At 49.7% G+C, this 26,980-nt stretch overlaps 2 protein-coding genes across 11 annotated transcripts in view; one reads left to right on the plus strand and one right to left on the minus strand.

Moving 5' to 3' along the window:
- IPPK (inositol-pentakisphosphate 2-kinase) overlaps positions 1-13,736 on the plus strand; it is a 46,289-nt gene extending 32,553 nt beyond the window's left edge. For 5 of the 10 annotated variants that reach the window (XM_045064986.1, XM_004766139.3, XM_045064987.1 and 2 more), the window contains 2 exons: positions 10,427-10,506; positions 12,475-13,736. In XM_045064986.1, the coding sequence (XP_044920921.1) occupies positions 10,427-10,506; positions 12,475-12,700 (306 nt within the window). In that variant the 3' untranslated portion in view covers positions 12,701-13,736. The other 5 variants (XR_001181804.2, XR_006601945.1, XR_001181806.2 and 2 more) reach the window with 5 other exon arrangements.
- A 709-nt stretch (positions 13,737-14,445) lies between these two features.
- LOC101689077 (centromere protein P) overlaps positions 14,446-26,980 on the minus strand; it is a 227,042-nt gene continuing 214,507 nt past the window's right edge. The window contains exons 6-8 of the mRNA XM_004766150.3: positions 16,159-16,238; positions 15,137-15,228; positions 14,446-14,868 (exon numbers count right to left, since the gene is read on the minus strand). Coding sequence (XP_004766207.2) covers positions 14,738-14,868; positions 15,137-15,228; positions 16,159-16,238 — 303 coding nt within the window. The 3' untranslated portion in view covers positions 14,446-14,737. The remainder of the gene's footprint in view (positions 14,869-15,136; positions 15,229-16,158; positions 16,239-26,980) is intronic.

Genomic DNA, 26,980 nt, shown 5'->3' on the forward strand with positions numbered 1-26,980 from the left:
GCTATTTGGAGCCCCTTGTGATTCCATATAAATCTTAGAATCAGTTTGCCAGTTTCTACAAAGAACCAGCTGGGCTTGAGATAGGGATTGTGGTGAATCTGTAGATTACTTTAGTTAGAACAGCCATCTTTACAATAGTAAGTCTTTTCAATTTATTAACATGGGATGCGTTCCTACTTATTTATTTATTTATAAAAATTTATTATTTATTTGACAGAGATCACAAGTAGGCAGAGAGGCAGGCAGAGAGAGATGAAGGGAAGCTGGCTTGCTGTGGAGCAGAGAGAGCCCAATGCGGGGCTCGATCCCAGGACCCTGGGATCATGACCTGAGCTGAAGGCAGAGGCTTCATGAGGCTTCACTGAGCCACCCAGGCGCCCCTCCAATCTATTTAGATCTTCAGTTTTCTTTTAACAGTCATTCGTAGTTTTCAGTGTGTGCATTTTGTACCTCTTAAGTTTATTCCTGAATGTTTTATTGTTTTTGATGGTCTTTTTTTTTCAATTGAAAAAAGTTTTTAGTATGTTGTGAATCATCTTACTATGATAGTCTTTAAGGGAAGTGGTATGATTTTTTTTTTTTTAATTTTTAAAAATTTCTTCTCAGTGTTCCAGAATTCATTGCTTATGCACCACACCCAGTGCTCCATACAATGCGCGCCTCCATAACACCCACCACCAGGCTCACCCAATTTCCCACTTCCTGCCCCTTCAAAACCCTCAGATTGTTTTTCAGAGTCCACAGTCTCTCATGGTTCGTCTCCCCCCTCCAATTTTCCCCACCTCCCTTCTCCTCTCCATCTCCCCATGTTCTGTGTGTTATTTCTTATGCTCCACAAGTAAGTGAAACCATATGATAACTGACTCTCTCTGCTTGACTTATTTCACTCAGCATAATCTCCTCCAGTCTCATCCATGTTGCTACAAAAGTTGGGTATTCGTCCTTTCGGATGGAGGCATCATACTCCATAGTGTATAAGGACCACATCTTGCTTATCCATTCGTCCGTTGAAGGGCATCTTGGTTCTTTCCACAGTTTGGTGACCGTGGCCATTGCTGCTATGAACCTTGGGGTAGATGGGATGGCCCTTCTTTAAACTACATCTGTATCTTTGGGGTAAATAGCCAGTAGTGCAATTGCAGGGTCATAGGGAAGCTCTATTTTTAATTTCTTGAGGAAGCTCCACACTGTTTTCCAAAGTGGCTGCACCAACTTGGATTCCCACCAACAGTGTAATAGGGTTCCTCTTTCTCCACATCCTCTCCAACACACGTTGTTTATTGTCTCATTAATTTTGGCTATTCTAACTGGTATAAGGTGGTATCTTAATGTGGTTTTGATTTGAATCTCCCTGATGACTAGTGATGGTGAACATTTTTTCATGTGTCTGTTAGCCATTTGTATGTCTTCTTTGCAGAAGTGTCTGTTCAGGTCTTCTGCCCATTTTTTGACATGATTATCTGTTTTGTGTGTGTTGAGTTTGAGAAGTTCTTTATAGTTTTTGATGTTCTAAATGTATTTTTAATTGTTTTCCAATTGATTGTCACAAGTATATAGAAATTTGTTTTTGTATATTGGTGTTGTAACTTGCTACCTTGCTTAATTCCTTTATTCTAACAGATTTTTAGTAGATTTCTTAGAATTCTCCCTATGCAAGATCATCTGTGATTAGAGATAGCTTTCTTCCTTTCCAATTCGGTTGCCTTTTCTTTTTCTTGCATAGCTGCCCTCACTAGAATTTTCACTATAGTGTGGAATAGATGTTGCAAGAACAGAGAATCCTGATTTCTTCCTGGTCTTGTTGGGACAGTGTTCAGTCTTTCATCATTATGTATGATGCTAGCTCTGGGTTTTTCATAGATACCCTTTACCAGGTTGAAGAAGGTTGCTTCTTTCCCTAATTTGTTGAGTGTTTTTATCAAGAAGGGATGTTGGAGTTTATCAAATGTTTTCTGCTGCAATTAAGATGCTCATGTTTGGGGTTTTTAAAATTTTATTTTGTAGATATGGAATATCACATTCATTTGTTTTTGGATGTTAAAACCAGCCTCAGATTCCAGGTATAAATGGTACTTGGTCATGGCATATGATCCTTCGTACATGTTGCTAGATTCAGTTTGCTGTGATATTGTTGAGGATTATTGTGTTCATATTCAAAAGAGATACTGGGGGCGCCTGGGTGGCTCAGTGGGTTAAGCCGCTGCCTTCAGCTCAGGTCATGATCTCAGGGTCCTGGGATCGAGTCCCGCATCGGGCTCTCTGCTCAGCAGGGAGCCTGCTTCCTCCTCTCTCTCTCTGCCTGCCTTTAATCTCTGTCAAATAAATAAATAAAATCTTAAAAAAAAAAAGAGATACTGGTCTCTAATTTTGCATTTTTTATGATGTCTTTTCTGATTTTGGTATCAGATAATACTGGCATTATCAAGTGGCTGGGAATGGTCCAGCCTTGTATTTCTTGGAGGGTTTTGAGAAGGATTGATACTATTTTTAAAATATTTGATACATTTCAGTAGTGAAGCCATCTTAGCCTTTTCTTTGTAGGTGGTTAGTGTTTTGATGCTCAGTTCAGTTTCTTTGTTACAGGTCCGATGATACTGTTTCTTCTTGAGTCAGTTTGATAGTTTGTGTCTTTTTAGGAGTTTGTCTATTTCATCTAAGTTGTCTAATTTATGGGCCTGCAGTTGTTTATAGTTTTCCTCTTCTTCAAGTAAACTCTTTAGAATTGGTAACTGAAAGTGGAAGTTATGGAAAATTCTACATCCTATTTATCAGTATATGTTTATATTTCCCCACACTATTGAAAGGTAATCTTTTCTGTGCACAAGTCAGGGGTTCAGTGTTTCTCTCCTAGCATTAGCCCATTCAGTGTAACATGATCTGACTGGATGTGGCTGCTGAGAGGTCTTCTCTAAGTGCCCTTTCTCAGGAGGAGAGTTTTTCCATGCCTGCTTTTTAAAGAGCTCCTTTCTGTGTTGTTATGGGTATTGTGATTAGGTGTGTACTTTCTGTTTATCCAATTTCATGTACATGTGCCATGCTTCCTCTATTGGTGGATTTATCTCTTCCATTAGTTCTGGAAAATTCTCAGCCATTTTTTTCTTCACATATTTTCTTTCCATTATCCTGTTCTCTTCTTCTGAGACTTGAATTAGATATAGATCAAACCTCTTTTTATCTTCCTTATGTTGTAACTGTACTTCCCTATTTTTTATCTCTTTATACTACATTCTGGGTGTTTCTTCACTTTTCCCTTCAATTCATAGATTCTTTCTTTACCTGTGTCTAATCTGCTAATTTATTTGTTCATTGAGTTTTCTGTTTCAGTAGTCATATATTTTTTTAATTTATCAAAGTTCTGTTTGGTTCATTTCCACATCTGCTTGGTACTTTTTTTTTTTTTAAGATTTTATTTATTTATTTGACAGAGATCACAAGTAGACAGAGAGGCAGGTAGAGAGAGAGGTAGAGGGAAGCAGGCTCCCTGCTGAGCAGAGAGCCCGATGTGGGACTCATCCCAGGACCCTGAGATCATGACCTGAGCTGAAGGCAGCGGCTTAACCCACTGAGCCACCCAGGCGCCCCCACTGCTTGGTACTTTTGATAGTTCCTTGTTGTTGGCCCAATTTTAAATGTCATCTTTTATTCTTTAAACAATTAGTGAAGTTATTTTATATTCTTTATCTGATATCAGATACATAGCACCTTAGAGGTAAAAAAAAATTCCTTGTTAATTTGGGTGATTCATCAGTGCTGTGTTGTCTGCTTACGTTTTTAACAGTTGATTTTGAGCTCGTATGTTTGCTCTTTAGTTTGTGGGACTCCTGGGGACCTAAATGGGGGATGCCTTCCTCCAGAGAAGATTCTTGGCTTAAGGGAGAAATCTCAGTTTGGACCCGTGTACTCTGTGGCTTTTTTCTGGAAACAGTGCTTCCACTGATAGCTGCCTGTAGAACAGCTCAGCCTTCTCATTTGCTTCTTGCTCAAAACCCTAGTTTGGCTCTTTTAGGGTGACTGCTAAGAAGAAGGGATTGAGTGAGTGTTTCTCTTACCTCCTACAAGCCCCACAGTGCACTGAAAGATATGTTAACAGGGATTTAGTTGTTTTGTAGTAGGGCCCTTGGAAGTCCTCCATACCCCCTGAAAGTGTCATTCTCTTTAGTATGGGCATATCATGGTCATTTCTTTGGGTGTTGTTTTTAATTTGTTACTGTTAAAAATAATGTTGACAATTTTGTACTCCCAATTCTAGTGCACCTAGGCATATCTGAAGGTAGATTACAGGAAATGAAATTGCTGAATTGACTGATAGATTCTGTCAGTTTTACCCTTTCAAAAAGATTTTGCCAATTTTATGTTCCTTCTTGCAAAGTTGAGGGCCCTTTTCCCCCATGCCCCCCAAAACACTATATATTAATCAGTATTTGGAATTTTATTTTAATTTTCTAAGCTTCTAATTTCAACCACTTTTGTTTTTGTTTTTGTTTTTTAATTTTATTTATTTGAAAAGAGAGGGAACACAAGCAGGGAGAGTGGAAGGGAGAAGCAGGCTTCCCACTGAGCAGGGAGCCCGATGTGGGGCTCCATCCAGGACCCTGGGATCATGACCTGAGCCGAAGGCAGACACTTAATGACTGAGCCACCCAGGCACCCCTATTCTCAACCATTTGTATTGTGAGATATAGCACAGACAGAAAAGTGCACAGAAAAAAATGTACAGCCCAATTTGTCACAAAGCAGACTTTTGATGGAATTACCAGTTAGGTCTGGATGTGGAACCCTGGCAGCCAGACACAATCCCTGTTGTTTCCCTGTCACTTACTCCTCTTTCTTTCTCCCCCCACATTAACTATTTTGTTGGTTTATATATATATATATATATATATATTTTTAAAGATTTTATTTATTGATTGACAGAGAAAGAGAGATCACAAATAGGCAGAGCAGCAGGCAGAGATGGAGAGGGAAGCAGGCTCCCTGCCGAGCAGACAGCCCGACGTGGGGCTTGATCCCAGAACCCTGAGATCATGACCTGAGCCAAAGGCAGAGGCTTAATCCACTGACCCACCCAGGCGCCCCTGTTGGTTTATATTCTTACAGTTTGGTTTGTTTTGGTTTTGAACTATATATATGGAATCCATTTTTTTTTAAGGTTTTATTATTTGGCATACAGAGATCACAAGTAGGCAGAGAGGCAGGCAGAGAGAGAGAGGGAAGCAGGCTTTCTGCTGAGCAGAGAGCCGGATGCGGGGCTCCATTCCTGGACCCTGAGATCATGACCTGAGCCGAAGGCAGAGGCTTAACCCACTGGGCCACCCAAGTGCCCCAGAATCTGTTGTTTTTTTTAAGAAGAAAAAACTCTATACTGTTTGAGATTGTCACATTATTGCATGCATTTCCATACATGCATTGTTTTACAGCAGTCCATTGAACAGATGTACCACAATTTATCCATTTACTGTTGATGGACATTTGGGTTGTTCCCTGTTTCGGGCTGTTACGAATAAAGCTGCTGTAAACATTCTTACGCAGATACCTTGCTGAACATGTCACACATTTCTCTTGGAGATATTCCTAGGAGTGGAATTTTTGGGCCAAAGATAGGAGCATATTGACTCGAGGAGACATTGCGAAACAGTTGCCTGCTTCTATTCCCTGCGACTGGCTAGAGTCGCTCCCATTGCTCCTCATCCTCTCTACCACTTGCTTGTGGGTCTTGTAATTTTAAGTCATTTTGGTGACTATAGTGTTGGCTTTATTTATTTGTCAGAGACGGCGTGTGAGAGCACAAGCAGGGAAGGGGCAGACGGGGAGAAGCAGGCGCCTTGCTGAGCAAGGAGACCAGTGTGGGACTCAGTCCCAGAAGCCCGGGATCATGACCTGAGCCGAAGACAGACACTTAACTGCCTGAGCCACCCACGTGTCCCTGCAATTCATTTTTCTATTTGACTTTATATGTGTCAACCTTGCTAAACTCAGTGATTTTGTTTTCTTAAAAGATTTTTATTTATTTGAGAGAGAGCATTGGCGGGGCGCAGCGGGAGAGGAAGTGCACTCGCCACTGAGTGGGGAGCCCGATGCAGGACCTGAGCCAAAGTCCGCCTCTTAACCGATGGAGCCACGCAGGTGCCCTAAACTCACTGATTCTGACTAGTCACTTACAGCTTTTGGATTTTCATCGTATGGAATCATACTGTCTACAAATTTGGTTTTTTGCTTTCTGATCCTTAGGCCTTTTACTTATTTTGTTGTGCTTAACTGCATCTAGTTTGTTTGTGACGGTGGGAATTCCCCCACTGTACCACTAAGTACATTGTGTGTACTAAGTACATTGTGTGTTCTAGGTTTTGGGGGGGGGTTATTTATTTTTTAAATAAATAAGTTAAAAACTAAGGATGTTCCATTCTATTCCTAATTCGTTAAAAGTTTTTCTCAGCAGCAGATTGTTGAATTTTATCAATGCTTTTTCTATTTTTATTAGATGATCATAGGACTTGTCTATTTTCTGTTAATGTGGTTAATGGTACAATTTTTACAGTAATTTATTACTTTTATATATTTGGTTTGCTAGTATTTTGTTTAGGGTTTCTTCTGCATATATGTTGATGAGTGATGTGAGTTTTTTGTAATGTCTTTGTTAGGCCTTGGTATCAAGGGTATGCCTGCCTCATAAAACATTTGAAGAATATTTGCTCATTTTCTGGTTCTCTGGAAGAGGTGAAGTAAGAATTACATTATTTTTTCCTTACATGTTTTGTAGAACCACAGGTAAAACCATCTGGGCCGATCATTGTCTTTGAAGAAAAATTTTAAATTGGGATCTCAGTTTCAGATTTACTTCTTCTTTTGTCAATTTTAGTAGCATATCTTTCTAGAAATTTGTCTCATCTAAAATTTTCAAAATTTTTGCATATAGTTTTTTGATTATATTCTTTTAATGTTCTATAAGATTTCAAAATGCTCTTTTATTCCTGATGTCTTCTGTTTTCTTTTTTTAATCCATACTACAAAGAGTTTATCATTTTTGTTCTATAAAAATTAACATAGGATCCTTTAGTATACTGAGTGATTCTTTCCTATTTTGATAATTTCTGCATTTTTTTCCTTCTTTGGATTATTTGTTCTTCTTATAACTTCTGATGTGCTTATCTAATTAAGTTTTAGACTTTTTTCTAAAATGTGTATTTAACACTATTTTTTTTTTGTAAACATTTTTTTAGCTTCATTCCACAAGCTCTATTTTCAACACCATTCATGTAAAATATATGCTCTGATTACTATTAAGATTTCTCCTTTGACCGCGTAAGTATTTAGAAGGAATTAATTACCAAACACATGGAGATTCTCATTATCTTTTTTGTATGGATTACTAGCAACATTGCATTATGGTGAGAGAACACAAAGTCCATATGGTCCTTTGGAAATTCATTAAGATTGGCTTTTGATCCTTTGAAATGTATTATGATTTGGTTTTATAGATCAATTTATTTGAAAAATGCTTCTGTGCATACTTTAAAAAAAGAAGGTGTCTTCTTAAAATGTTGGGTGCAGTGTTTTATAACTTCCCATGAGGTCAGGTTAATTGTGTTCAGATCGTCTATCACCGTATTTTACTGTCTGCTTCGTTCAAAAGAAGGATGTTTTGAAGTTTTACATAATAATTGTGGAATTTTCTGTTATTTGTTTTGAGGCTATATTGTAAGGTGCCTTAAAATTGTTACACTTTCCTGGTAAATCAAAATTTTCATTTTCAAGTGTCATTTATAATTTTTACTGTGTTTACGTCTGGTATTACCTTAAGTTTCCTTTGTGTGATACTAGTGTAACGTCTGTAGGTTCTTTTGGTTAGCAGTTGCCCTGCGTATCTTTTCTATTCTTTTGTTTTTAGTCTTTGTCTTTGCATTTATGGTTTGGTTTTCTATCCTTCCTGCTGTTTTGTGACCGTATACTTGGGTGTAATCCTTTACCACCTATTGTGGTAGGTTTCTCGTCCTCTCCTCTTTTAGAATCTTTTGGGTAATTTTTTTAATCATTCCATTTCCTTACTCTGTTGGAATCTACAATCTTTTGCTTTTTTCTTAGTGGTTATCCTAACCTTTGCAGCAAGTAGTAGATTTACAAAAGTCTAATGTCTAGTACCTTCACTCTTTTTGGATGGTGCAAAATTCTCAAAGTATGTTTTACTCTCATCTTGACTTAAATCCTGTTGCTGTGTATTCTGTTGTTTTAAATTCAAGGAGATGTTATTACATAGGGTCAGTGTTCTTTGACCCACAGTTGCTTCTCTTGGGTTGCTTTTCATCCTGCCCTGCGTCCTGGAGCTTGTATCTGGAATGATCTTGTTGTCTGAAGATAACCTTTAACGTTTCCTTTGTGCTGTTCTGCTGGTGACTCATTCTTAAGTGTTTGGTGATGTGTATAACTGATTGTGTTTCTTTGGAGTCATTCTTCAGTCTGTGGCTTGATGTCTTTCCTCAGTTTTGGAATATATTTGGCCTTAACATCTTCAGATGTGATTTCTGCCCATTTCCTTGGTATTTTCCAGCTGTCTTACTTTCCATGCCTCATTCTGGATATTTTTTACTTGGACCTGTCTTCCGTTGTAGCAAGTCTCTTGAGTTTTGTCTAATCTGTTAAAACTATCTCTTGCATTCTTAATAATTGGTTTTTGTATTTTTTCAGCTCTAGAATTTACATATGGTTCATTTTTATAGCTTATAGCTTTCCTCTCAAGTTCTTTTTTTTTTTTTTTAAGATTTTTATTTATTTTATTTGACAGACAGAGATTACAAGTAAACATAGAGGCAGGCAGAGAGAGAGAGATAAGAGGAAGCAGGTTCCCTGCTGAGCAGAGAGCCCGATGCGGGGCTCAATCCCAGGACCCTGGGACCATGACCTGAGCCGAAGGCAGAGGCTTTAACCCACTGAGCCACCCAGGCACCCCTGCTTTCTTCTCCAGTTCTTGATTTTGTCTTTCATCCTTGGACAGAGCAGCAGGTCTGTCTGGCACCTCTAGTGGCTGCATCCGTGGTATGCCTCTGCTGGCCTGGGCCTGGGGTTTCCTGGAGGTGTTCACCTGGATATTTTAACTTGTTTGTCAATCACTACATTTTATAATTATTTTACAAATAATGCAAGGCCTAGGATAATGTCTTCTTTCAGAGAGGTTCTTGGTTTTGTTTCCGCTGGGGGCCAGGGAAACCCTGGCAAGTTAGGGTCCTCTGACCCCAGGTTTCGTGAGTGATCTCTTTGAAGCAGGACTGAAGGTCCCAGAAGGCTGCCATCCTGTGGCTCCTGCCTCCAAATGGATCTAGCCCTTGACGCCTTGGTGCCAGTCGTCTATGATTGCTGCCGGTCCCGAGCTTCCACGCTGGTATTAGGACAGTGTTCCGCAGACACTTCCTCTTTGGGAATTCAGATCTTGTTCGTCTTTTCTGGCTTGCCTTATTTTCTACTTTTTAAAAACGCTTATCTCTTTAATTCGTTTGGACTGAATTTTTTGTATGTTTTGTGAAATAACTTGATTTCGTAGCCAAATGAACCAAGTATAGAAGAGGTTTTGTAGGCCCCTAAAAAGCCATCATCCGGCCTGCGGTGCCCCGCATGGTTGTGCGCTGGGAACTGGACGTTTTCGTGCAGTGGGACTCAGACAGAAGGCGAGACTGATCATTCAGCACGTGACATTGAGGCCAGTGACAGCCTGTAAGGCCCATTTCCTTTTTTATGATTATTTTTGTGAAAGTGAGAGCTATTCAGTCTAAAAAACTCAGATAATAATGTGAGACATCAAAGGGTGGCGGGGTAAATGCCCCAGACTATGCGGAGGTGATGCTTTCCAGAACCTACATGTCTGCCATGTAGGTGGGCACACACGGCCTCACGAGTTGGGTCCCCAGAGCACGCTGTGTGGGGTTTGCACCAGCGGCCCTGGCAGACATGGTTGTAGGCTGGTGAGAGTTTGTGGTCCAGCCCAGTGTTGAGAGCCACAATGCTTGGGTTTGAACCCAGCCTTGCTGTCACAGGTCTTGCTGAGCGGGCCGGTTGTGGGTCACTCTGGGGGTGAAGGGCGTTCATACCGAGCCTGGCAGCCCTCCGCCCGCAGCATCATTCGTGCTGGTGGTGTGACCTTTGCAGGCCGCGCTGGGCGTGTGTGGAACAGACCTGGCTCAGCACCGTCAGGCTGCCTAGCACCCCAGCGGCCCAGGTAGCAGACTTCCAAGCTGGCAGACCGGCTGCCTTGCTGAAGACAAGCCTGCGTCCTGGTGTTCGGAGTCAGGCTCCGCGTGCTACCTGCAGTGAGGGCGGGGCGGGCTGGCCTGGGGCTTCCTCACTTAACCCCGGACCTGCAGCCGATTTCTGGACCATGCCTGGTGCCGGGTGCGTGTGGTGGGGGTACGGGCCCGGTGCTGACCTCCCCATCCCACCGTAGGTTCAGCAGTACCGGGTGGCCATGACCGCGAAGGACTGCTCCATCATGATCGCGCTCTCCCCCTGCCTGCAGGACACAAGGTGAGCTGCCTGCTGCGTCCCGCGCTCGTGTCCCTGCGGTTACAGCACCCTGGCAGGCCACTTCTGCTGCCAGGCTGATGTCTGTGGGCTCTGTGACACCTCGTAACCCACCATGGCTTGCTAACTCCTGCTGCTCTCTTGAAGCTTGTGATTTGGTTGGAAAGACATTTCCCGAGAATATCTTAAGATTGTCCTGTTAGAGATTACTATTGTTTTCTAAGAAAATACTCCAAAGACTTAGAAGCAGCTTGGATCCTGTGGCACAAATTCCTTTTTCTCAAGGTGCCGTGTGCTGACTGATGCTTGGAGGCCTGAGAAGCTGCATATCCCCCACGAGGTCCTGATACACCAGCCTTCGCAGCCCTTCCAGGCCTGTGGGACCGCACATTCCCTGTCGAGCTTCCTGTTGGCAGCAGCGCTCCCGGGACGTTGTTCTCTTTGTCCGGTCCCCTCCTCTGCCTTTTTTTAGGAAGTCAGGATGAGCATGATAATCTTCTCTTGCTAATTAGACGGCATCTTCAGCACTGATGCGCAGAGTGCCAAACCCAGTGTTTGTGGAATGTTCCACATTCTTCTGACTTGTGTTCCCGGGTCAAGATGACCTTATCGTTGGCTGCCGGCCACCCATTTCTCAGATGCTTTTGAACTAAACATTCCCAGGACTGCTACTCCCTGGCGGGCATGGAGCGGACAGGAAACGAGGAGGGGTGTTCCTAGGGTGTAGCTGAAATCCGAAAAGGTGGTTCTGTTTAGACGAGGACCCCTGGGATCCCGGGAGGATGTGGCTGCAGTGCGCGTTCACTGGACTGAGCCACCTTGTCTGATGACAGAGCATGCGGCTGTCACCCGCTGCCCTTCCTCAAACAGGCATGCACTGAGAAATGTGCGGGAATGTGCAGGGCAGGCTGGCTGGTTGGCAGATGCGGGCGGGCGGGGACGCCTGTCCCAGGAGTTCCGGGGCGCAGCCAGGAGCGTTTTGGCACTGGAGCTGCGCCCTGGGCTCCCCGGAACTTGTGCTGGACACACAGACACAGGCAGCCCGTGTACCAGGCGATGCCTGTCTGTGTGCGTGTCACCTTGTCAGGTGCCGGCTCGGTCGTGGGAAACCTGCTGGGGGCCCGAGAGGTGCTGTCCGGGCCCTGCTGCCTGGAGCTCAGGCCTTGGAAGCGGGACCTTCTGCCGTTTGGGAGGGAGTAGCTTCGGCCCAGCAGCTGAGCCACGGCTCCCTTTTCCCGACAGAGGGTATTTCGGGACAGGAGTTAAACAAGAGTCTCGGCCTTGCTGAGCTGTCAGAGCGGGAGTGTGCTCATTGGTCTTCCCTTCCAGGCAGGAGCTTTGAAATTCGTGTTGTTTTGGGATGTTTTCTAAAGCTTCGAGAGTAGTAAGTGTGGGAAACTAGAATTTCTCTTGGGCTAAACTGAGCTCTTATATATTTAGCCATTGCTGGATGCAGAATATTACTGGAGAGCACTCGGAGAGCTGAGTGGGGTGGATGGCACCACGATTTGAGTACAAAATTCAGAATTAGCCTCAGAGTGGTTGGTTTTAATATAAATAATTGTTCATTTTCTGTTATAAGCACGACCACTTCTGATGTTTAGAAAACCCACAAAACTAAGCCTTAGAAACAAAATATAGCCCTGCAGATGAGATTTGAGACTAGAGCATGAAATCAGAGCGCGCTCTCCTAACATGAAGTGCCCCAGGGAACATGGGCTTCGTAGCAGATGTGGGAAGAGGCGGGGGAGGGAAGTCTGCTCCATTGGCTTGAGGAAAGGCCGGGCTGACCTTCTTTCGGGGTAGTGACTGCTGAGTCCCGGTCAGGGGCCCCTTGGACCGGGGGTTCACCTGCTAGCCCTCCTGTCTGTGTGGTGTGGGGGGGTCACGGCGGGCATAGGCGGGGTGCGTCTCCCGAAAGGGGTGAGGATTTGGGGTTCATGTGTCCTGAAGCTGCTCTTTCGCTTCCAGCTCTGAGCAGAGGCCTGTTGTCCCTTCGTCGAGATCCAGGTTTGCTTTCTCCGTGTCCGTGCTGGACCTCGACCTCAAGCCCTACGAGAGCATTCCTTACCAGTACAAACTGGACGGCAAGATAGTCAACTTCTACTCCAAGACTGTACTCGCCAAAGACGCAGCCGTGACGCCGGCCAGGTACAAGGAGAGGGAGGACTGCACGCTGGTCCTCCGGAAGGTCTAGGCGCTTCCTGCGGGGTCTTCAAAACTTGAACACAGAATGTGCAGGCCGAGGGAGAGAGCTGTTTTCTGTTGTGTTGGGTGACCTTAGGCTGTGAGTGTTTTTGCTTTTTAACCACCTGGCCAGGTGGGGCTGTGTCTGGGTGACCCCGCATGGAAGGGCCGCAGAAACACCTTCAAGGACGAGTGTCAGACCTGAGCGCTGCTGCGTGTGGTGTCCCCACACCTTCTGCTCTGGGCCGCTCCTCCTCCCCACCCGGGGCTGATGTCTAATCGCTGATGTAAAAGCCTTAACACCCTAGGTTTGGATCTCCTGCCACCAGACTCTAACATAGAAAACTTGAATTGTCGCGTACATCTTACAGTTGGTCTTGAAAGAAAACATGGATACTACTGGAACTTTCCCAGCTGAGTTATGTAGTCGCTTTGTCCGTGCGAGCCCCCGGTCCGCACAGGCCTCGTGGGCTCTGCCGCACAGAGGGATGCGGGGCTGGTGCGGACGAGGGCCCTGAGCTGCGTGGACTTGACGTCTCTTTGGAGGTGCCACGGCCACTGCTCTGCACAGGGTCTTCAGGGAGCATGGGACTCAGGTCAGGGGTGGACACCACTCACAAGCGCTTTCTCTGACGTGAGGGGAGCCGAGGCGTTCCGTGCCGTGTGGCTGCCGCTGCGGCGCGGGAGCTGGGGGGCTGCGCGCCTCGCATCCAGTGCTTCGGGGGAGCCGCCAGCTCTGCTCCTGCAGCGATGAGCGACTCCTGGCTGGCACCAAGAGGGTTCTTGTTGGGGTCACCATAGTGTGCCCGGCTGCTAGGAAAACTGTGGGGAATCTTGGCTTTGGTTTTTTACTCTATGGTGGGTTGTACAGATTATTTATATCATCGTTTTGAGGGACTAATGAAGGTTTATTGTAACATAAGATTATAATAGCAAAACCACGGTATTGTATGAAAATGCTACATGAAAAATAAGAATATTTTGCTGATTGTAAATTTTTGTGGGGAATTTTGTGATAACTTGAGAATTATACTTGTTTGAATCAAGCCAGATCTCCTAGAATTTATTCAGCTTTGTCCTAACGTTTACTTCTTCCCTCAGAGGTTCAGAAAGATACTCAAATGACACGTGTCTCACCTGTGGGCGTTGGGGGGCTGTGGAGACACCCCTTGCAGGGACATGTGTGGACGGAAGCATCTCTGTGGTTTTGGCCTGAGGTAGCTCCTTGTTGCTGGCCTGAGTGAGGACGGGTGTGCACAGCACCCCGGCCTTGCAAGGAGGTGGGTTGGGCCCCCTCTGAGGCCCGTCCTGGCTGAAACCACCAGCATCCACATGGCGACCGACAAGGTCCTGCCCTGTGTGGTCTCCGCCTCACACTCCAGTGCGGCCCCTACCGATTCTAACCTTTTAAATGGGACGGCTGAGGCCAGTGCTTCCTGGGGGACAGGGTGTGGGTGTTGTAAAGTCTATGACACTGCGTTTTTAAAGCTTATTGCTGCACTTTGATGTCAAGACCAAGAAGAGTGAGTTCTACTCTGTAGGGCAGGGTGGCAAGGTGGGTGCGTCACCCTGGGCATCAGGAATGTCAAGGAGTGGGGGCCCTTGGGTGGCAAGGGGGGGGCTGACCTCCAGGGCGCTTCCATCCTCAGACTTGGTGAGAGGTAGGACCAGCTGCTCCCCTAAATCCAAGGATGGACATTCCTATTATTATTTTTAAAATAATAATAGGGAAATATAGGAAAAATAATAATAAGCTTAACTTTTGAGAAAGTTTATTATTATTATTCTTTAGTATTCTGTATCCCCAGTGTGGAGCTTGAACTCAAAACCCTGAGGTCAAGAGTTACATGCTCCCCCAGCCGATCCCGCCAGGTGCCCTAGGCACTGTACATGCTGCTGGTCTGGCGTTTTGTACTGCAGTAGCTGTTGTCTATTTTCCCACATTCTGACGGATGATCTAGAATGTGCTAAAACTGTACAGACAACGTGTCCTAAAGGTGTCGTTTCTCTGTGGAAGACGGTCACGCACCTGCGTGTTTGCCAGGAACTAGCTGGAGTCCGCCGTGCAGAGTGACTTGATCAGGCTCTCGAGAGCGGCTTCGATGCCCAGCACACCCAGCAGGGCTCGGAAGCTGCGAGGCGCGGTCTCCAGGACTCGGTTCCTGTCCAGCTCCAGGGCTGCAGGGAGAGCAGGCTGGCTGAGCCGCCGTGCTGAGACCCTCCCTCCCCAGCCGATGACTGCTGTGACCATGGGGATGGACCCACACACCAGACGTGGGGAGGGAACAGTCTCTCCTCGCCTCTGCTTTCTGGTCACTGATAAACCGATATAAATAATACACTGAGATGCTCGCCTTTTGATTCTTGCCCTGAAGACCAGAAGACAGCAGCAAGCGACTGTTGGACACCGTAAGTCCTTACATACACCCCCTTGCCAGGCCCCTACCTTGCTGTGGTGCTTTGGGGAGAAGGTCCAGCTTTGGCAAAACCTTCCCTTCTTCATCTATCTGCACCCTCCAAACGATGACCAACTCGAACCTGAAAGATGTAAGATGCCTTCCTAAGTGCTGAATGAAGCCAGGTGGGAAGTGTGACCTGTCACCCTCCCTGAGGATGTGCTCCTGAAGACGTCTGGCATGGATACGCATCACGTCTGCTCAGCAAAGCATGTGTGACATGAATGAGGAGGGAAATGGACCCCAAGACCCAGCAAGATGCTGTTCTGGACCCACAACGTGGTGGTGTGGCCATACGGGTGACGTACAGGTTGCGGAAAACCAACTGGCGTGGAGCCTGAACGGACAGCGTAGACCGAAAAGCATCGGCAGTGATGGGAGCCAGGAATTTCACTTCCAGCCACAGAACCCTGGGTCCTCGAGTGTGAGGAGTGGACAGGAGTGTGAGAAATAGTGGAAAATGAGGGATGACCCAAGTGCCCACAACCCAAAGAAAGCAGAAATAGAGCTGACAGAGTTGAACCACCGAGAATGAATGAACCGTACGGCTCCACACACTGCCAGAAGCTCATTTTGGAAATAATGTGGAGTAACAAAGGCAAGTTACGGCTCCATGTGGAGGTTTGAAAACAAAGCCCCTCAGGCACTCTGACCTAGACCATGAAGGCGCCTCAAGTGGGGGGTGGGGGACTCCCACGTGTGTGCACGGGGCCCCAGAGAGGTCCTCCCTTCACCCAGAACTTTCTGCCCGCCGGCCTCTCCCCAGGTCAGCCCGTCAGGATAGAGCCCCAGCTCCTCCCGGCCTCCCCCACTGGCTGGCTCCATCCCTGCAGTGAGCCCAGCACCGGTGCCCCATGTCCCCTCCCTCCCTGCTCTCTTCCCCAGGGCTGCACAGACACATCAAGGTGTCTGGAAGGGAGCTGACATTTTCTAGCACTTGTAATGCTCGTTTGCAAGAGCAAGCAGCCGCCTGCTGTGGGGGAGGCTGGGCCTGCAGGGCATCCGCACTCACCCGGGCCGGCACGCGCTGCGGACCACCATGCAGCTGGAGGCGGCCCCCTCTGGGAGGTGCACGGCTTCTGGGTACTTCTCCTGTGGGAGAGGAAACGGGTACAGAAAAATCAGGGACGGGACAGGAGCCAGGATCCGTCGTGAAGTCGTCAGGTTGCAGTGCACTGGTGGTTTGGCATCATGGTCCCCCGAGACAGGGAAGCTGAAGGCCTGCTCCCCAACTGGCTCTTGGCTCTTTTTCCTGCTAGGACCTGCACCCCCATTTCACACAGGCCGCAATGTAGATGGTGTCCACCCTCCTTGTAAGGGGCCAAGACTCCAACCACATCTAAGGCAGGACCAGCTGAGAAGGCCTGGAAGCCATCAGATGCCTATTCCAGACATCCAGTGCTAGACACTTCGACGCCAAGGCCCCTTGGCTCCCAGGAATAGCACCTGGGTCCTCGTCTTTGTTCTTACGGTTCCTGGAGGCCCGAGGGGTCATGTGCACCAGACCACCGTCCTCGGTAGAAAGCCCCAAGACCCTGAACAAAGACCAGACTCCCTCCTTTCCTTTCCACGTCTCCCAGATGCTCTGTCTGTATCTTTCTGTAAGTTCAGTAAACGCTGTTCTCACCTCCCACTGGCTCAGCGTTTGATTTCCATCCTGCGTGCAACCAGGGCCCCTCTCAGCTGGTCCTGCAGGAGCCCGTCTGTGGTCTAAGACCCAGTATGCGGCATCCTGGCCACCCCACTCCTGCCGCTTGTGCTCAGTGGTGCTGCCTGTTCTAGATCTTTCCACTGTGCCACAGCCCCCGTGTGCCCACACCCTCTACCTCCCAGTGAAGAGCTTCATCCCGGTTGCACCTGTTTGTCCCCCAGGGCTCCCTGGCCTTTGGCCACGCTGCCTCCCTAGACCCTCCTCTGCCCTGGGGTGGCCCTTTCCGTCTGCCCTGTTCTCGAGGCATACGTGGCCTGAGGCCAGTTGCACATGCTCTGCAGGGTTCCTTGCAGCTCACCAGGGTGATGCTCGACCAGTAAGTGCTGTCTTACTGCTGTTGTCTGCAGCTTTAGTATTTGGCCTTAAAAGCCCTTTAAACGGCAGCCCCAGCAGGCCCCGGCCGCAGTAGACGCTCCCAACCCGTCCATTCTCACACTTGCCGCCCGATGGCCCCTGCCCATCTGCACTTCGGGAACAGAGCCACTGGGGGCCCCTGGTGACCTCTGCATCGGTCTCCCCCTGAAGTGTGCCTGGCTGCCTGGGCTAACGGGGTCTCGGGGAGCATGCTCCACCAAGCCAGCTTCACGAGATCACATGCCACTCGAGAGTCGAAGGTCCTCTTTCTAAAAGAGGGAAATGAAATGGAATTTCACAGATTTCTAGGCTTGTAACTCTAAGGTAGGGCTGGTTTTCCCCTCCACCTAATATTCTAGAAAAATCTGATCTTATTCCTCCTGGCTTCGAGGTCTTCTCTCTGGGGAGCGGACTGCAGGGCTGGGGGGAGGGCAGCCGAGGCTGCGGTGGGCTCCGGGGCCAGTGTCGGAGACACGTCTTCTCGCCCTCCTCCCACTGCACGTGGTAAAGAAACGGATATCCGGGCTGACGCGGAGGGCAGATGCGAGCCCTGCCGTGTCCCACACGGAGCCTCACGGGACAGCTGTGGGAATCAGAACCCAGGGCTTCGGAGGACAGGACCTTCCTGAGGACACAAGTGCTCAGCCCAATCAGCCCCAAGAAGGAGGTCTTGTAGGGACAGCTTCTAAAGGGCCGGCCCGAAGATCGGCCTCTGCTGCCAGGGTGTGAGGCCAGGGCTCCAGACCCACGTGTGAAAGATGCCGACGGGGCACGATCACGTCCAAACACCAAGCTGTTCTGACCAAAGGCTGGGCTCGGCCTGGTTTAAGCTTACAGCCAGTTTCTAATTTCAGTGAAACAGTGTGTATGAGAAAATGTATACTTAAGTGTTCTAAATGGAAAGCACTGCTTGCTTTTTAAACCTCAAGCTCCTCTAAATTAATAACAGCTGTAGCAGGGCCCCACAGAGGGACACGTGAGCACGGCGGGGCAGCTCCCAGGCTGGGGGGCGGCCGCACCAGGCGGGGTGCTGGCTCCGGCCTGGGGCCCGCGGGGCAGACACGCCGCGGGCTCAGCCCCCGGGGCGGACCTCACAGCCTGGCCGGGCCTCCTCACTAGCAAAAGGAGGGCTTAGGTAAGTGTTCACAAAAAGATACACTCCCTCTAGTTTAAAAACAAACAGAAACAAGTACAAACTCGGACACCAGGAAGAGGCCGGGCACCCAGGATGTTTCTGGAGAGCCCCTGGGGGTGCTGAGTTGCCTCTTACACAAGGCAGCACGGCGGCCCGCGCCCAGGCCTCCCGCACCCGTGCACACGCAGCAGAGCGCAGAGCAGAGCCGCGGGCAGCGGCTGCATGGAGACCCGCAGAGCGCAGGGAGACCGCGGTGTGCAGGGGGCGCTGCGGAGAACAGAGCCGTGACATGGGACGCAGCTCCTAAGGCAGATGAGCACACGTCAGCGGTGGTCAGAAGTTTCACGTAGGACTGTGTGTGACGGGAGGCGGCGTTGGGAAGCTGGGAACAAGCTGCGCGATGGGGGGGCTCTGCACACGCGGGGCGTCAGCCTCCCCCCGGAAGCCTGGCCTCAGTGTGATTCAGCACGGGGTTTACTCAGCGCTTGCCACTCTCCTGGCAGTGTGCCTTCAAGAGCTCCCCTGGTGTCTGGCAGCAGTGGTGGCCATGGGGACGCTGGCTCGGGGTCACACCCTTTCACACCAGAGACTTGCTTTGCCGTTGACGGCTGCTGGTCCAAAGGGAACAGACTTCTAGGAGCACTGGAGAAAACCAGCCTTGCGTTTACGCGCCGGGGCTACCAGCCCAGTGCCCGGGGGGAAGGGCCCGGGGCGCCCTGCCTGCCTCCTGCTCGCAGGAACCGGCAACCTTGCATCCTGAGCTCAAATGCACCTGAGTGTCCACTGATAGATTAATTCATCTTGACTTTATGTCTGCCTAATTCAACGATTTCTTTTTAAAAATTGAGATATAATTCACATACCATTCACTCCTTCAAAGCGTACACAATTCAGGAGATTTTAGTGTATTGAAAGGCCGTACAACATCTCCGCACCCCAACTGTAGAAGCCCTGCTGCTTTCTCTCCTGCCCCTTCACCTCTCTGTGCCCCCCAGGCAGCAGGCAGCGAGCGTGGACCAACTGTCCACAGATGCCACCGTTCTGGGCATTTCAGACAAATGGAATCATTCGAGATGTGTCCTCTGGGGCTGGCCTCTCTGACGTGCACGTTCTCAGGGTGTGACCACACGGCAGCCAGCGTCCGTGGTCACTCCTTTACACACTGAGGAACACCCTCTGTTCATCCCCTCATCAGCTGGCGGGCACATGGGGGTTCTTTGCTTTTTGGCTACTGGAAACAAAGCTGCAGCGCATGCAGGTGGGCACCTGCGTTCTCCTTTCTCTTGGTGATGTGCCTGGGAGCGGCACGGCTAAGTCCTGGGGGACTCCGTGTAGCCACAGAGGAACTGCCCAACTGCTGCCCGCGGCGGCCGCCCACTTTCACGATTCCATCAGCAGCGTCTGACGGTCCTGCTTTCTCCGTCTCCTTGCTGACAGTGTTTGTCATCGCCCCCTCTCTTAGAAACGCTTCCTGTCCTCCTGGTGGGTGGGAGGTGGGCGGTCACTGTGGATTGCGTTTCCCTGCTTTTCCTGATGGCCATGGACGCGGAGCCTCTTCCCAGGCGTCCAGTCATCTGCTCGCCTCTGGAGCAGTGTGTGTTCAGATCCTTTGCCTAATTCTTAAACTGGGCTATTTTTCTTTTTTTTTTTTAAAGATTTATTTATTTATTTATTTATTTATCAGAGAGAGAGAGAGAGAGCACAGGCAGACAGAATGGCAGGCAGAGGCAGAGGGAGAAGCAGGCTCCCTGCCGAGCAAGGAGCCCGATGTGGGACTCGATCCCAGGACGCTGGGATCATGACCTGAGCCAAAGGCAGCTGCTCAACCAACTGAGCCACCCAGGCGTCCCAAACTGGGCTATTTTTCATTAGTGAATTATAATAGCTCTTTGTATTATTTGGATACAAATCATTTGTCAGATAAAAGGATTTATCCCATTCTGTGGATTGTCTTTTTTCTTCCTTACTGGTGTCACCTGCATGAAGTTTTACTTTTGATGAAATCCAATTTCTGTTTTTGTTCTTTTTTTTTTGCTTCCGCTTTTGGTGTCAGAACTAAGAAACCAATGCTGAACTGATGGTCACAGAGATTCACACCTGTGTTTTTTTTCCTAAGAGTTTTATATTTTTAGATTTTAAAATTGGGTCTTTGATCCATTTTGGGTTAACTTATGTAGATGACGTGAGGCAGGAGTCCACCTGCATTCTTTGGTCACTGATATTCCGCCGTCTCTGTGTCAGTCACTGGAATGACTGTTCTTCCCCATTTAACTGGATCTGGTCATATATTAACAACATCTTGTATTTGAAGACAGCCTGGTCCAGAGTACGTGTGAGGTTCCACTGGGGCACAAAACGCATCCCAGGCTTCCCAACAGATGTATATATGTAGAAAAGTGAGCCTCCCTGTGTATCCCATGCACAGAAATGGATCTAAATGTAGGAGCTAAAATTATGACTTAATTTTTCATAAGAAAAAATCTTCCTAGTTCTAGGTTAGCTGAAGATTTCTCAGATACAAAATAAAAACTAGGAGCCACAAAAGAAAACTAAATGGGTAACCTCATCAGAATTAGAAATGACCGCTCTTAAAGGAGCCCACCTCAGACTACATGTAAAGAACATTTATAACTCATTAAGAAGACGACAAACAACCTAATTTATGTAACGGTCAAAGGATTTAAAGATACCTAACGGAAGAAGAGATGTGGAAAGGAAAAGGTACTATCACTAGTCATTAGGGAAAAGCAGTGAGATACCACCCTGTACCTACTAGAACGACTAATACAAACAGGACTAAAAATACTGAGTTTTGGTGGAGACGTGGATCTGTTCCTGTAGAAAATGGGAGTCTGGTGGCTTCTTAAGGAGTTAGATACGCAAGCAATCCTATTCCTAAGTATTTACCTGAGAGAAACCAAAACATGTCCAGAGAACTGCGTGCAACTGCCCCCATCAGAGCCGCGTGCGGAACCAGTGAGCGATCCGAGGCCCATGTCCCCGACAGCAGGTGTGCGAACAGTGTGACAGCTGCACAACAGAGGGGTGTTCCACCCCAGCATCACCCACCTAAGAGCATGGACAAACCTTGGAAGACAGACAAGAAGGGCCAACCAGATGAGAATCCAGAGGAGACAACAGGGCAGAAGTCACAGGGTGAGGTGGGGCAATGGGGCGGACCACAAGGGCGTCCATCCAAACTCAGCAAATTTCGGCTAAAACAGGTGCGTGTTATTAGACGAAAATGAGACCTTGTTTCTACAAGAAACATGCCTCCACTCCTGGGGCCTGGGCAGCTCTGCTCCCCTCAGGTGAAGGGTGTCCTCTGAGGAGCCCTACTTGGTGCCGCACACTGTTCCGGACTCCGGGATCCAGGGACGAGCCCACGAGATGCATGTCGGGGTGAGTGACTGGATGTTGGTCCGGGGCCTCCTGGCACAGGTGCCACTTGGGTTCAGACGTGAATGATGGCAAGATGGGGCCCCCCCAGAGCCAGCCTGTGTGGGACTGAGCGTGCTCACTGCGGGAAAGTAGAGGAAGGTCCAGACATAGCAGGGAGGCGGGCAGGGCCAGGACACAGACGCTCAGCTCCAGAGCCCGGAGTGTGGTCCAGCTGCCGTCCTGACACGGTCGTGCTGGCGGCCGGGGTGTGGGGAGCAGGCGTGGCTGGGGCGGTGGTGGGCCCCGTGCCAGGCTCTGGTGGGTGACGAAGAGCCCAAGGCCCGGAAGTGAGACAAAGGCACACGCAGGTCCACAAGAGGCCGTGGCGCCAGGAGAAGCAGGGAATGGCTGGGAGTGGCAGTGAGGGGGTGTGGTGAGCCAGCCAGCCCTTCGGTCGTCCCTGCTTGGGGACAGGCCTGGATGGATGGTGGCGGGCGCCTCTGATCAAGCTACCTGTCATCTCGAGACTCACAAATCTAAACCTCCACAAGCCCACACGCATGGAACACCTGACCCGTGGGAACACCAGCCTCCAGCTGCGCTCCTGGGAGCTCACCCGACCCCAGAGAACAGCACCTGACCCCCATGCGGTCTGCACAGCCTCAGGGTCAGAGCTCCCTGCGCGTGAGGCCCCAGACCTCCCCAGTGCACGGACAGCGCCCTTCAACAGGCCCATGTCTGGCCACCGGACACAGCACACACTCCAAGGACTGGGATGAGAGCCCCCCACTGCGGCTGTGGGGGGGGGCAGGGGCAGGGGCAGGGGTCCCTGTGACGGCTGCTAATGATTTTCTGGGTCCGGGGAGGGGCTTGTGCAGCTCAGAGGGTCGGTGGCTGGTCAGAGCCATGGGGGCATCTGTGCTACAGCTCACACCCAAACACTCTCAGACAAATGTTCTCCTAGTCCCAGCAACAGAAGGCCCAGGCGTGCGCCGGGGAAGGACGATGGGCTCTCACGTGAAAAGACTGACAGCTCTTACATGGCCTCTCAGCGCCAGACAGGGGAGCAGGTTCCTTACAGGTATTTTATGTCTGTGAACACAGATGTCACATCATAATCATGCTGCTCTTATGGGCTCAACAAGGGCTTGGTTCCAGGGGCTCCGGGACCCTCTGTCACCTCTGCAGGCTCAGCTGCACTACTTGACACCCCCCATCGCTCCTCTGTCTCTCCAGCGAGCGGCAGACACGATGCTCCTACACTCGGCATTTCCCCATGTGGGGGGCCATCCTGCTTTACCAAACAGACCACCCCAACTAGCAAGTGCCCCTCTCAGTGTCTTGATCCTGCCTGTGCCCTGGGCTGCTCCCCTTCGTCCGGGCAGTTTGGAGGGCGCAGGCCTCCTGGGCTTTGGACAGACTTTGACCAGGTCTGACATGTCCTCCCGATGCCACGTTGGGGAGCAGTGTGGACACACTGCAGGGCTGGTGGCCAGAGGTCACCCCTTTCCCCTGTAACTGCTGTCTTCCTGGGGACAGCCAGAGACCAGGCCACTTCATGTGGGATGTCCATTCACCAGCCTGGGCCCTGATGCCTAGGGGCTGAGTCAGCCACACGGGGACCGCCAAAGAGTGACTGTCTCCATCTCCTTCCCCATCCATTAGTGGCTTTCCACCAGAGGAACAAGGCTTTCCTTCTCCCTTATTTCTGTACCAGTACTGACTCTCAATGTGAATCCACGTTTCTCCAAGCCCCGCCAACAAGGCCCTTTTCTGGAGAAAGAGCCCAAGAGGACAGGCCGGAGGAATGCGCACACGGTACGGCCCCTCCAAACGCCCCTGCGCACACATACCAGACGCGAGCAGGAGATCACCTCGGGCTTCCCTCCAGGGGCCTCCCCACTTCCCTCCTGGGTTCACTCTGCCCTCTTCACCCTCAGTGGATTCCCTGCATCAGCCCATCGACAGTCTCCCCCTCCTGATGGCACGAGATGCCTCTTTGGGAGGAGAAGGTACAGCCAGGAAAGCACATTCTCTTTCCATTACCTAACGGTGCTGAGCATTTTCTGGGCCATGTGTGGCTAAGGGCTCTGTCCTCTTGATCAGAGGAGGATCTCAGACCGTGACGGCTCACTCGGAGGAGAGAGGTTATCGTGCGGCAGCCCTGGAGGAGAAATCCATCAGAGCATCGCCGTCTGCAGTAACAGAACGAGCCCCTGAGGCACTGTGAGCACGTGGAGGATTCTCGCTGCAATAGTGCACACTCGTGACACACGCTGGGCTGACAGCTGACGAAGTCCTGAGCTACAAAGCCGAAGAGCAGGGGTCCTGCGTTCACAGTGTACTCTAAGGTTGACATGGGGCCCTGACCTCCTTCATTACAGACGGGATGGAGAGACCAGCTCTTTTAGATTCTGCATGTCATGGAAGTAAACACCCATGACGTGAGACCAAGCGCTGCTGAATCACCTCTTAGAAACCAAGCTGCTCCAGCTTTCCAAGGTGTGGTCCTGGAAATGGGCCACAGACGCAGCTCCCTGCATGTCCACACCCAGGGCTCTGGGGGTGAGAGGTGGGGAGCAGACCCCAGACCCCATGGGTGGGTTGACATGGGGCCCCTGACCTCCTTCAAGATGCAGGCTTCTGGGGGCTCCACAAAAAGGAACCACGGGAGAAAATAACTGGGAAATGCTGAGGAGCTCGGTTTCACATATTGCTGGTCTGGAGGGTGGTAAAAAACATGTCCTAAATGTTGCTCAGTAAAACAACCATCAAACTTGTTCTCAGCCCACAGAGGCTTGTAAACCAGAAAAAGCCAGACTGTCATGGTATTAGGGACTGCGGCCGCAGGCAAGCCTCAGGGCCTGGTGTGCCTCTAGGTGTCTGGTCTCCAGCCCGGGGCCCCTGGGGCCTGTCCGGATGCTCCCCACTCCTCGTCTCCCTCCCGCCCTTCCCCCTTCTGTCTGGTTCTGTGAACCTTGGGCAGAATCAGGGCAGCTCAGGGACGCACCTTGTTAGAAATGAAGACTTGGGTTTTTCCCAACAGAAAGTGCCACACGAAGGGTGGCTGTCAGGAAGTGGGGGGCACCCGGAGCGGGGGTGGCAAACAGCAGCAGCTGCCGAGTCCACACCCCCGTGTCTGCACAGCAGCTGATTAAAATGGTTTTTACATTTGTAAATGGTCAGAAAAAAAACCAAAAGAATTTATGCCATGTGAAAATTATATGAAGTTCAAACTCGAGTACCCATGCTGAGATCTCGTGGAACGTGTGCATTCCTGCCCACCTGGCAGTCTGGCTGATGTGTCTGTCCCCCTGAGGGGCCCCTGACACAAGCAGAAACCTGAGGGGAGGCCAGGGCAGGGCCCGGGGGACAGCACGTGCCAGAGAAGTCAGGAGGGGACCACACCACATTTTTCATGGTGTCTCTTCTTGGGAAGTGACCCCAGGAGACAGGAGAGCAGACTGGCCCACGACTGTTCGACCTGGGGGCCCGGGATGCATTGTGTCCTGCGTGGCCCTCGGAACAGAAGCAGGACAAGCAGCGGGGCCTCTCCGCTCCGTACGACGTGCCCTTCACCCATTCTCATTCCACCGGGGACACGTCCTCCCGGGCCCTAGGACTGAACATGCCCTGTCTGCTTCCTTTTACCCTGTCTTCCTCCTCATCCCAAGGCCTCCTGGCCGAAGAAGTGTCATTTCCGTGCTGCTGCGCAAGTCACAGGATGGTTCTGAAGCCTATATGGGAAAATCATCCAGCTGAAATTCCCGAATCCCCATAAGCATGTTTCTTGCTACTTCCTTATAGTTTCTGCTACATTTTTCGTCTTCCATTTTAATTGTATTAAGCTACAAAAACTTCACAAAAAACCCCTCAGTTCCTATTTTATAATTCCATATTTCAGTTGTTTTTTTTTAAAGATTTTATTTATTTATTTGTTTTTTTTTTTTATTCGATTTTATTTATTTGTCAGAGCGAGTGAGAGCGAGCACAGGCAGACAGAGTGGAAGGCAGAGTCAGACGGAGAAGCAGGCTCCCTGCGGAGCAAGGAGCCCGACGCGGGACTCGATCCCAGGACGCTGGGATCATGACCTGAGCTGAAGGTAGCTGCTCAACCAACTGAGCCACCCAGGCGTCCCTTATTTATTTATTTGTAAGAGAGAGAGAGAGTGAGAGCGAGCACAGGCAGACAGAGTGGAAGGAAGAGTCAGAGGGAGAAGCAGGCTCCTTGTGGAGCAAGGAGCCTGATGTGGGACTCGATCCCAGGACGCTGGGATCATCACCTGAGCCGAAGGCAGCTGCCTAACCAACTGAGCCACCCAGGCGTCCCTCCATATTTCAGTTTTATTTATCCTTTGCCTGAGCTCAGGTACTCACAGTGATTCTGTCCCAAGAGACACCATGTACTCTGAGGTGGCCCATCCCACGGGCACCCTTCCCGCACTGTCTTTTGACTTCTCCCAATAGAACCTGTTCACTTGATGAAGGGGTGAGAGCGACCATGCCGTTCCCCTGGAAAACAGTCCACCTTCCTGACAGAAAATGCAGATGCCCTGTGTCCCCCTCCACTTTCTTTTTTTTTTCTTTTTTCTTTTTTAAAGATTTTATTTATTTATTTGACAGACAGAGATCACAAGTAGGCAGAGAGGCAGGCAGAGAGAGAGAGAGGAGGAAGCAGGCTCCCTGCCGAGCAGAGAGCCCGATGCGGGACTCGATCCCAGGACCCTGAGATCATGACCTGAGCCGAAGGCAGCGGCTTAACCCACTGAGCCACCCAGGCGCCCCCCCCTCCACTTTCTTGTCCGGGTTTCCTCCGCACAACCACCTGCGCCGATAGCCCACGGGGCGCTGCTGGGTGGGGACAAACCAGCCACCCCATCCACCTCTTCTCATCCAGGGACTCAGGGGGCAGGTGGAGCTGCACTGTCTTGGCCCGTCCAGACTGCACAGGGCCCCCCAAACTGCCCTCACCCCCTCTCCACAGCAAGCAGCATTTTCAGGAAACCAAGCACATGATGACACACGGGGTGATGGCATGAAATGTGGCGACAAACGCCGCAGCTAGGAAATGGAATTGAAAGAAGCAGAAGGATGTGGGACTCAGGAGAGAGAACTTGTTCACAAACACAATTCTCCCATGCTCCCCACCCCACCCCGTTTGAGAATGGAAACAGGGAAACCGGGCCAACAAAATCAGTCATGAACGCAGCCGCGACACACACCGGCAGTCCGCGTGAGGGCAACCCCGTTAGG

This window comes from Mustela putorius, unplaced genomic scaffold (genome assembly GCF_011764305.1).
Source record: "Mustela putorius furo isolate JIRA1106 unplaced genomic scaffold, ASM1176430v1.1 tig00003854_pilon_pilon_pilon, whole genome shotgun sequence".
Lineage (NCBI taxonomy): Eukaryota > Metazoa > Chordata > Mammalia > Carnivora > Mustelidae > Mustela > Mustela putorius.